General features: G+C 41.0%; 1 protein-coding gene across 4 annotated transcripts in view; it reads right to left on the bottom strand.

Moving 5' to 3' along the window:
* Positions 1-3,555: 3,555 nt before the first annotated feature.
* pex7 (peroxisomal biogenesis factor 7) overlaps positions 3,556-11,898 on the bottom strand; it is a 44,358-nt gene continuing 36,015 nt past the window's right edge. For all 4 annotated transcript variants that reach the window (XM_082507061.1, XM_082507063.1, XM_082507062.1 and 1 more), the window contains one exon: positions 3,556-4,913. In XM_082507061.1, coding sequence (XP_082363187.1) covers positions 4,830-4,913 — 84 coding nt within the window. In that variant the 3' untranslated portion in view covers positions 3,556-4,829. The remainder of the gene's footprint in view (positions 4,914-11,898) is intronic.

Genomic DNA, 11,898 nt, shown 5'->3' with positions numbered 1-11,898 from the left:
AACCGTGGGGGGTGGGGGGGCAGGGGGCGGTGTTTACCCGCTCCATCAATGAAGTCACGGAGGATACATGACCGCGAGTGTCTGCGTGGAAATGTCTTTATCTTTGTTTTGAGAGGCAGTTTAAATATTCATGACTTTGATTCGGCACCTCCTCCTCTTCATCAGAGAGAATAACCCTCACGAGCCAAAACCAAAAGATGAAGATATTAAATACTCTGTAATATTAATTCCAGCTATGATAAACATTTCTGTGTGCAGGGATCGGACCAGTGAGAGCGCATTCATCGGATTTTTGAGTCAACAACAATTTACTAGATTATTTATCCATGCTTTGGTGCGTTCTGTAGTTTGTTTCTTTGTGGGGGGTTTTCGTGGCTTCTGATTATTTCCCGTTTTTCCCAGAGTTAGTACTTGACTCCATACATACATGTCTCTGTGTCTTTGGTAACACTTTATAATTTGGCTTGAGACTAAGGGCTTTATTTCTGAGTAATTAACCAGGATTTATTTGACATGATAATGTAGCCTAATTATGTTTATGTACAATTACTTAAAAGTTATACTGTAAGTAAATTTGAAGTAAAGTATAAGTTAAAAAAGGACAGTTAAATAATAGAAAAATAGATAGATATTTCCTTGTTTTCTATACAAATCTAACTTGTTACCTCCTTATTCAAGACTGTTCAGTTTTATTTATACAGTGCCAAATCACACCAATCGTTGCCTCAAAGTACTTTATATTTTAAGTTAAAGACCTAAATAATACACAGAAAAAAGTGAAAAGCCCGATAATTATGAGCAAGCGCTTTGGTGTCCTTTTAAGAGGACGAAACCTCCAGCAGAACCAGGCTCTGGGAGGGGTAGCCATCTGCCGTCACTGTTACTCTAGTGTAGCTACCTAATTGTACATAAGTATAATTACATTGTAATTTCAAAATATAATAATAGAAATTAATTAAATTACAGAGGAATTACGATTTTAGTGACGGCCAATTACTATAATTTGATGGGAAAGGTGGAAAAAGACCTTATTATTGAGCTACAGATTCCAGATAAACTCTACAGTTGTAGAGCTAAAGCTTACATGAGCATCCATCCACTTTGTTCCTTTGCTCAGAGTCATGACGGGGCCACAACCTGTCTCAGGTGTGGGATTCAGCGTGGGTCTCCAGTCTGAAGCAGGGAGCCTTTACATACATGCAGGAAACAACGAAACATTACCAGGTAGATTGATAAAGACTAGACCTGTACACTCTGTATCTGGCATATCTGAGCAGTCATTTCTTCCACCTTAAAACCTGAACTGTTCTGATTCAGAGAGCAAAACGTTTATTTGGAGGTGTAATAATCTCCTAAACTCCGTCTGCTGCGGATCACAGCCGCCAGTGCCGACGAGTACGACTGTAAAGACTCAGCAGGAGTACAGATGACTGTAGCCGTGTTTACCTCTTCTGCAGTTCAGTCTTAATCAGATTTATTGCCGTGACAGATCATAGATTTATACGCTGCTGAAGCTGAAAACCGCACAGCGTGGATATAGGATGAAATAATCAACAGATTTTACAGATATTAACAGGAAGCAGCTCAGCATGTTCAGTGCAGGGCCTCGGAGTCTGAGTGTGGGCTGGAAGTAGGCCTATTATCTTTTGAAATATATTAATTAATCTGTAAAATATGAGAAATAAAAAAACAAAGATGCTAGAAAAATCTGAAAGTGCAGCTGAAAACCCCCCCAGAGAAAATCCTCACACTAAAGACGCTGAAATCAGAGGTTTACTCGATTAAAGACCTCGTGGATGAGCTGCTCATTTATTTGCACTAAACGAGTTTTATTAACTCCGTGTTTCATGGAATCGGCCCGGATCTGTGGAGCAGGTTTCAGGTTCTCTGTTCTCCAGGTGTGTAGAGAAATGAAATGACACATTCTTGGTTCACCTCAGCAGACTGGGCACCTGATCAATCGTGGGACAACGACAAGCCAGAATGGGAAGATACACCTGCATTTATACTCGTGTAACGCATCTTCAGCCCTTCTTTGGAGAAAAGCACCCCTGACCTCACATCTGTGGCATCTGCAGGAAGCTGAATGAGTGGAGGATTTTGGAGGGTACGTCACCTGAATAAATGCAGTGGCTGTTGGAAGCGCGTGCCCGATGTTTGCAGGTGTGCGACCTACTGTAAAATATTCCATCTACATAACTGATATCAGCATTAAACTGGTGGATAATTTCTCACTCACAGAGCATTAATAACCCTTGTGTGTGTCCTCTTGCATTTGAGCCCTTCATGAATGGATGTGAGTGTGAGAGGATTCAGATCATCAAATTTAACCCTTGCCCAGCATGCACAGACGATGAAACCTGGATATCGCCGCACGTGTAACAGTATAAAACAGGGCGGGGACTCTGTGACGTCCCCGCTTCCAGCCTTGAACTGAGAAAGTGATGCTGCTGCGGGGATTTCCATCCCTGTGTTCTGGCCACCAGCTCATCCCGAAGATCCTGGATGAGGCTGAACTCGTGTTGTTCCGCATCAGACACAGAAAATCATTTCTTAATGGAACAATTTATCTACTGCAGTAGCCTATTAAGATTTCCCTTCGATAGAGCTAAAAACAAACAACAACAAAAACCCTCTATGTATATTTTGACGTCTGCCATGATCCTGGAGAAACAGACATCTCTATTTTTCATTCCTTTAAGCCTCCTCCACCTCCTTATCGAAAAACAGAGACTCCACCATCAGTCGTAACAGGCGTGGAAATGACTTGGACAATATTTTAATTGAAATATTTCATCAGAAAATCAGTTTGCAGGCCACAGGGAAGGGAAATCCGCCCTTATCGAGCTCAGACCATTAGCTTCAATTAACACGCAGAGAAAGGAGAAGACGGAGGCGCTTTCAAACGTTGGGAAAACGGGCCGAGGATTTAGACCGGAACTCGCTGAGAGAGGGAGGAGGGGAAACTGCAAATACATGCATGCATTGTTCTAGAAACTATAGGTAATATAGATTAGGCCGAGTAATTTAACTTCAAACACAGAACTTAACAGGCGTGAATCCATTTTTAATATGGATTTCCAAATGAATGTGTAGCACACAATCACGGCGAAGGAATGAGAAACCACGTCGCCTGAAGCCAGCGACAGTTTCACCCGTCTGTGGGCTCGTACACAATGTCTCATTTCATTTTGAACTTAAACTGAACAGGTTTTTTTTTTCAACACTGGCGGAAAAATATCAATATTAAAAATATTACAATTTATATATATAATCAACATTTTATGTCAGTGAAACCTGCAAAAATCGAAAGGACTCAAAGGTTATTTGAGATTTATCTAGAAGACACTGAAGAGTCTCACAGCATGTAAAATGATGATGTGAAATAATTCATCTTCCTGGACATGAATTCGTCTTCATGTAAACAAACATCAGTGTCAGTGTGATCATCCCCATTTTCTTCCAAAGTGAGGGACAGACTTTAACTTTTCATTTTCCCCGTATGAAAATGTTCCAGTGATACAGATGTGCGTGTTTCACAAAAAATGATCCACACTATTAAAATTAGCTTTATTCAAGGCACATCGCCAAACACTGAAGCCGTCTCAACTGACTGTGAAATAAACTCACCGTAAACTTTTCAGTGACGTGTGAAACATGAAGGACATTTGCAGTTTTAAACTCAAACTGATTAGAGAGTACAAAGGTTAAAGTTCAACTCAGACACAAAAATATCCCTGATTGAGAAACAAATGATAAATTAACTTGCAGCAATTAATATTAAAAAATAAAAACACTAAACACACGGATGATGGGGAGACCTGTTTCAGTCCAGTGTGAGGTGTTAGCTTCACTCCTAAACTCCGGAGTTTTTCCAAAGTTCCCAGGTCTGAGAGCAAACAGTATAGCTGTGTGTTTGTGTGTACGGGTTCTTGCTATCTTGGTGGGGACCAAAATCTGAAATTTACTATACTGGTGGGGACCAAAATCCAGGTCCTCATCAGGTTGAAGGCATTTTTCACACTCAAAATGTGGTTTTAGTGTCAAGGTTACAAATGGGTTATGGCTAGGCTAGGTTTAGGGTTAGGGTAAGCGGCTAGGGAAAGCATTATGTCAATGGGATGTCCCCATGAGGAATGCAAACCAGACGTGTGTGTGTGTGTGTTTGCGTGTGTGTGCATGTATCTACCACACTTCCATGGTCAGTTAGAATAACTCAACATGCCTGTCTCTGGCCAGTGGGAGGAAGCCAGAGTACACACACAAAAATGTTTGAACTAGAAACCTTCCCACTGTGAGGCAACAAACCCAACCCCTGCACCACTATGCCACTGTAGTAGGCAGCATTGAATACAGGGGTGCCACTGTTTGATAATGTGAAATGCCCAAAATAACAAAACCAAGAACAAAAGTTATCACAGTAAAATATCTGCTTTTCAAACACATGCCAACACATGCTTTATTCTGACAGAGTCGATCACAGTCGTGGGACCGAGTAATGTCCAGCTCATCTGCCCAAACATGATGGCTGGTGTTTTCCAGTTCCTATGGAAACAAGGGTCCAGTAGCCACCTGTGAAACTTATGTTTTCAGAATTTTGGCTCCGATTTGGTACCAAAGTGTCAGAGCAATGACGTCTCAGTGGCGTGTGTCTTAACCATTCACAGTTTGAGGCTCGGATTTTGAACAACGTTGTGGAAGAAGTGAAGAGTCGGGTGTGCGTCGGCGAAGCAGTCGTTATGGTTCAGGACGAGGCACTGGCTTCATCGGGGAGAAGTGCTCGAATACCAGCGCCGAGGTGAAATCGTCCTCAGAGGTCTGTGGGCATTTTAAGGGGCTGCACTGTGCGCTCCCACCGACAGGCACGCAGGTGTGTACACCTTCACCGTCTCGTCCCAGGAACAGTCCACCACCTGCATACACACAACCACACACATGCTGTTCAAGAGCACCTCACACTCACATCGGGATTTGAACCTGCAGCATCAAATGAACCGAATCATCCATCCATCCATTCACTTCCGTTTATCCTTTTCAGGGTCGCGGGGGGCGCTGGAGCCTATCCCAGCTGTCATAGGGCGAGAGGCGGGGTACACCCTGGACAGGTCGCCAGTCTGTCGCAAGGCTAACACACAGGGACAAACAACCATTCGCACTCACCGAGTGAGTGAATCAATAGAACAAAAAACATCCTGCAGTATGCAGACGTATTAAACATGTCAGGCTGACGATTTACAGAATACGGTGCAAGAAACATCTGGAATACTTCTATTTAATGACACTCATAAAAAAAAAAACAATAAACACTAAACACAAAGCCACATATTCTGTTTCCAGCTTCTAATGGATTTAGGATTTACTGCTTAAAATCACAGTAAATTCATGTTTTTTGGTGCTTGAACAAACAAGATGATTCCTGAGGCTCTGCAAGTCTGAGTCGGCATTTACTGACAATCCTCGATGGTTCAAGTAAGGAATGACTGACAGTGAGAGAAGAATCTAATGCTTTCACTCCGTAATGATGGGAAAACCCCATTATATAGAAATTTCTGGATTTTTATATTCATATTAATGAAAACTGAAGTCCCTGAAAGATGGAAAAATGAGGCTCATTTCCACCACACGAGGTTAAACACAGATTTAATCCAGGACTATAAAGCAAGCATCGACATCACTGACAGAAACATGTCTGAACCAAAACTCTCACAATTTATATACTTTTAGAAATCAGAAGATAGAGCTTGTGAAGATTGATGTAAAGTGAAGCACGTATCCAGAGAAAATCTGGAATAAACTGAATGTTCTTTTCTGCAGCAAAAAAAGAAGATGTGACTGGGCAGGTAACAGCTGGTTCTCTGTGGTAAAGTTAAATCACGCTCAAGCTTCCAGCTGAAATTACCTGCAGCTCTGAGACAACAGAGGAGTTTGGGTTAAGTGTGGTCTCTGTCTCCTCTCACAAACACATCAAAGTGTTCCACCTGAATTAGCTTCCATTATCAGGTCGGGCACAAAGGAGTTTAGAGAGCGTGCAGACTCCAGGTCTGCACAACAAACTCTCTTTTCTTTCCTGTGTTTTGCCTCCAAAGAACATCCTCTCAGGTTTGTGAAGGCTAGTTTAAGAGCTGTCCATCGACATAAATCCATTTATTGCACTTCATCCTCTTGCTTTCATCAGTCTCCACTGATTCACCAGCAGGTTGAGCAGGACTAAGAGTGTATTAATAAAAACATGCTTTTATATTTGCAGTATTTTCTCTTCGTCATCCAGGTTTCATCTCAGCTGCGGTGGTTTTACATCAAACCACAGATACTGAGTGTTTCCCAAAAGCTCGTCAGTATGAATGAAGAGGAAAGAGTGTCTGTTAAGAAATAACATTTGATTTGGGTTTACTTTCACAGCACAAACACATAAAGCAGTCACGACATCAGCTGAGAGCTAAATCATAAAAATAAAAAAGTCATATTTTTGTGTTTTAGAGTTTTCTGGGACTGTCAGCTTATTCATTCATTGGGTTAAAAGTGACCACAGCGCTTTAAGAAGGTGGAGCCGGCCGGCTCAGATGAGTCGAGGTAGTTCTTAGTTCAACCATCCAGATACCAGAATATTTACTCAGACTGACTCGAATCAGAACAGGACAGTTTGTCAGTGTCAGTCATGTTAAACTCTTCATACCCAAATGTTTCCTGTACTTTCATGTAACTTTTTCTTTTTCTCGTCTTTCAGACAGCGTCATCAACGAGACATCTAAGTCTTAAAGAACAACCACCATCCACAAGAGTCCTGATCTTAGCATCGCAGACTATGAGGTCTTGTTCGTATGTACATGGGTATCGATAACTTTGTTTCAGCCTTTAGCCCACTTCTTATTCTCAGTGATGGAACCACATTCAAGAAGAAAGATATAGGAACTCTGACATCAGAGACCAAAAACTCACACTTCATTCATCTAAGTGCCAACACTGCAGACGACCGAGCCATCATCCCCTCCCCCATTCCTCCTGGATGATTTTAAACGACCTGCCTGCTGAAGACTTTGAAAAAAACGGTATCTGTATCCGATTTCTTTCTTACTGCAGTTTGTATGAAGCTAACTAATAAAACATTTTGTAATTTTAAAGCCTTCACATTTAAATTTCGGAGCCTAAATTTCATTTTATACTTTTTGGTTGTTTAGCTGGTGCATTTTTACAAAATCAGATAGTGTTTGTAAGTCACACAATACAGCAATTCGAGGACAACTGATACGTCAAGAGTAGAAGGAAAAACAGTTACCCCCAATAAGGCAGGAATACTGTTTACCCTAATCTCTGCCATTTCCATCATGTTTCCCCTTCACCAGTGCCACTGTATACAGAAACCGTAAATTCATCTTTTTGAACATTAGATTTATATTTATTTAGCACTCTTTTAGCACTCTTTGACACTCTTTGGTAAGTCCACATGTCAGGGGTCAGGCTTTTTCATTTGGAGCATTTGCACTAGGGATGGGTACCGGTTCTGACATAAACTGTAGTAACCAGACCGAAAAGCAGCGCACATTTCGGTGCTTTTTTTTTTTCCTGAGATGTCACACACTTTGGATTCCAGCCAATCATTTTACCTTTGCGAGTGTAGCAGGCGGGCCCAGGTACGTACGTTCTTTTAGAGCAGAGCTACAGATTAAAAATGCCCAAAGCGAAGCGGTCAAAGTCTGGCTGCACTTCACAGCAAAAGATGCAAACTCAGCAGCCTGCAACAAGTGCTTTAAGGTGATACTGTGCAAAGGAGGTAACACCTCGAATCTGGTGAAACACCTGGCGACATATAGCATTTTGTTAAAAGCCAAGAAATGCGCCGTATTTGATAGCTTGCTGCGAGACCTCACACCGAGCACATTTACTGCGCGTGGGTTGCCTGTTATCTGACCCGGAGCAACATTTCCCAAGAACCCGAAGAATAGAGTCCTGGCCCGTAGCCCTGCCAGTGTAGCAGAAATGATGAGGATGATGATGGCAGCAGCAGCCGTTCTTCTCTGCGTGAGTAGCTTCATGTTGTCCGTGTGTAATTTACGTTGAGTAGGCTAACCACGTTATTAAATTAATGCATGTAAGGTGAACTAGCAAACACCGTCGTAGTTACGTGGCTGTCTTCTTGTTTGATGGCAGATACTCCCTTCACCCTGGCCAAAAAGGCTAAAATGACCAAAGAAAAAGTGGAAAACAGTTAAACATGAGAGGATTAGGACAAAGTTTGTGTTTTTTCCATTATTTAAGCACTGCTTCCAGCCAAGAGTGATGCCATATATGCCCCATAGCTACAGAAAAGGCTAACATTGTTATCTTTTTACAAAAAAAACCAGCTGAACACGAGAGGTTTTTGGACCAATTTTGTGTTCTCCATTCTTTAAGCACCGGTTCGAGCACCGTTTAAGCACCGGCACCGTTTCAAAAGTACCGGTTTGGCACCGGTATCGGATAAAACCTAAACGATACCCATCCCTAATTTGCACGATGTCATACAAATATTCAGTGTAAGTTAATCAATAAGAAATAAAATTCAACATTTTGTTTGAAACAAACTCAAGAGGTAAAAAATCCTGACTGAAAATATTCGGCTGAAGTCTTTTTCCACAGACAGAGCTTTCAGACGATCCAGTGAAGGAGAAAATACAGCTGCAGCTCCACCTCCCTCTCTTTACTCTATAATCAGCCGGGACATGGCTATCATCTGAATGACATGCCTCAGCATGGACGAGGCTATCAGCTGAATGACACACTGCCTCACTGTCATCTGTCCCAGCTGCAGAGTGGCTCATGATTTCAGCTTTCAAAGTACAACCCTGGTTCTGCTTCACTTTCGTGAATCTTAAAGATTTGTGCTGTTGCAGGTGTTAGAAGCAGCTTTGCGTTGGATTGAACAGTGAAGAAGACGCGGGATGAAGTCTGCTGGGTGCTGTTGAGGTTGTAAAAACAGAACTGATTGAAGAAATCCTGCTCTGTAAATGTGCTGCAGGTTTAACTTGCATATCCTTTGATTTGTTATAATCCATCACAGAGATGGAGGGCGAATTAAACACCCTAACTGGTTATTTTTACCTGCCGTGTTTGCTTCCTAAAGTTATAAAAATCCATACACACCATTAGCCATGAGCTGGGTATGGTCAAAAGAAATGTTAACACATGTTCAGATTATATTATTGTTTAACTTGATCAATTTAGCGTGTTTCAGCTACTGCTGATTTTTACACTCACCTGCCATCTCTGACTCATCTGACAACCCAACGCCAATAACACTAAGCTGAGGTTTTTACCTGATTGGTTAAAAAGTGGCTTGAAGAGGTGTTCAGCATTTGGATTTAAGAGGTCAGGTTTAAAAACAAAACATAGATGCACTCTTGAACTTGATTACCTGCAAATTGCTTTTGTGAAACAGTTTCATAGCAGCAAAAGTCTGAAATGCTTTTCAGGGAATTTTTAGAAGTAATAAATGCATGAACTAGTTTCTCAGCATCACTTTGAGACAGGATATTTCTAATTTTAGAGATATTGTACAAATGGAAGAACGCAGTCCTACATATTTGTTTAATATGTGCATTGAAGGACATATCCTGGTCAAAAATGACTCCAAGATTCCTCACAGTGTTACTGGAGGCCAAGGTAATGGCATCCATCCATTCATCCAGATTTCTAGAGCCGAGTACAATAAGGTCAAATTTATCTGAATTTGGAAGCGGAAAATTAGAGGTCATCCAGGTCTTTATGTCTTTAAAACATTCCTGTATTTTAACTAATTGGTTTGTGTTATCTGGCTTCATGTATAGATAAAGTTGGGTGTCATGTATGCTATGCCTTCTGATGATACTGCCTAAGGGAAGCATGTATAATGTAAACGGAATTGGTCCTAGCACTGAACCCTGTGGAACTCTCCATTTACATGTACAAATTGGGGTCTATTAGATAGATATGATACAAACTACTGCAGCGCAGTACCTGTAATACCTACAACATGTTCTAGTCCACTGTCAGAGGCTGTAAGAAGATCATTTGTAACCTTCACTAAAGCTGTTTTTTCTGTACTGCAATGAGCTCTGAAACCTGACTGAGACTCTGTTTTTGTGTTCGACTGTGATCGCAGTAACCACACTACCACCTTTTGTCCATCGGGCTTTCCTCCTGCTCCATCGAATATCTGAATCAGACTTAACAAGCTTGGATGGCCTTTCAGGGAATGAGTAAGCAAAGTGGCCGTGCAGTGACTCAGCCACTGAGATGAGGAATGCCCTTCTTTAATCAACTTTAACAGCCAGTCGTAAGGCAAAGAAGGCAAAGGCTGCCAAGACTGCAGCAAAGCACAAAGAGGGAAAAATGTACAAAGAAAGCAAGAATAATAAAAGATGTGTGATGAGGAGAGGTAAGAGAAGAAAAAGGCCACAGGAAGAAATAGTTTAAAGTCTGAAGAACGTTTCATGTCTCCTCAAATATTTTTTATTTAACATAAGAAAAACATGAATGAAATGAGTAATTAAAAGACTAATAAGCTGGTGGCAAAATGGCACTCTCAGGCAAAAGTCATGCATTTATGTAGCAGAATATACACATTTAATCGTTGAATAGCACTGCTTCAAGGTACTTACTCTTTATGAATGTACAAAGAGTTGTTCAGTAAATCCATTCACTGTTTTGTCTGTGACATATCAAAGCAGCAAAGTCCTCAAATGTCCACCCCACCAAAGACATCCCCTTTATGATGACAAAGAGTAAATACAGCGAGAACCACAGAAATGTGTCCATTTCTGATCTGAGGGGTAAAAATAACGCTAACAGACTTTTTACTTTCAGCTTTGGTAACTAAGAAACTTAAAAAAAACACAACCTTAACCTCATTTGTCTTGTTATCCAACTCGAAATAAAAAAAAAAATTCTTGCTTTTTAATGTTTTTATGCTAATATATTTAACATTTCCTTATTTAAGTATATGGATCTGGGATTTTGGTTTCGATGACTTTGAACTGCAATTCTCTGAAAGATTTGGACAAGATTGTGTTTTCCTATAATCTATAAAGCAAATGCATAATGGAGGAGTTGAACGGTTTGCTACTGAGCTACCTTTTCTTTTTTCCTTTGGACAAGTAAGCCCAGACCTGAGCCACAAGCATGGTGAATATATCCAACATCTAGATCAGGGGTGGGGAGCTCCAGGCCTTAAGGGTCGGTGTCCTGCAGGTTTTAGATCTCACCCTGGGTCAACACACCGGAATCAAATGATCAGTTCATTACCAGGCCTCTGGAGAACTTCGAGACATGTTGAGGTCATTTAGCCATTTAATGAACTGTGTTGGATGAAGGACGCATCTAAAACCTGCAGGACACCGGCCCTTGAGGCCTGGAGCTCCCCAACTCCTGATCTAGATCCTCAGTATAAAGCATGATCCCGAGTTAGAAATAACCCCACAGTTAGTTTCAGTCTGTATTACACCACAAAAGGACAGCATAGCATTAAGACAAACATACACTAAGACCAAAACTTATTTACTGATATATTAAATACTGATGAGGCAAAACATTATGACCAGCTGGTCCATCATGTGCATATACTGTTTGCATGTGTGGGAGATTTAATTTCACTCGGTTTACTGCAAATTTTCTTTGTTTGATCAAACCTAACTACGCGTTAGCAGTCTGTGCTTCTTTATTGGACTGTGTGCTTTAACGGTGCACATAACAGACATAATATAACAACATATACAATAAAATAATAATTCTTCCAATGAAACAAAAATAACAGTGGTCAGTTGTACAAGCTTTGAGCTGTTATTAGAAGGAGTTTTAATTAAAAAAAAAAACAACAATCCACAGACCAGTGAACAGATGTCATCCTGCAGTCCTGTGTGATCTATCGCCTTACTCTGTCTCTAACAC

This window comes from Aulonocara stuartgranti (assembly GCF_965226115.1).
Source record: "Aulonocara stuartgranti genome assembly, chromosome: 15".
NCBI classification, from domain to species: domain Eukaryota; kingdom Metazoa; phylum Chordata; class Actinopteri; order Cichliformes; family Cichlidae; genus Aulonocara; species Aulonocara stuartgranti.
The sequence above is the reverse complement of the archived record's forward strand: the minus strand, read 5'-3'. Positions and strand labels throughout refer to the sequence as shown.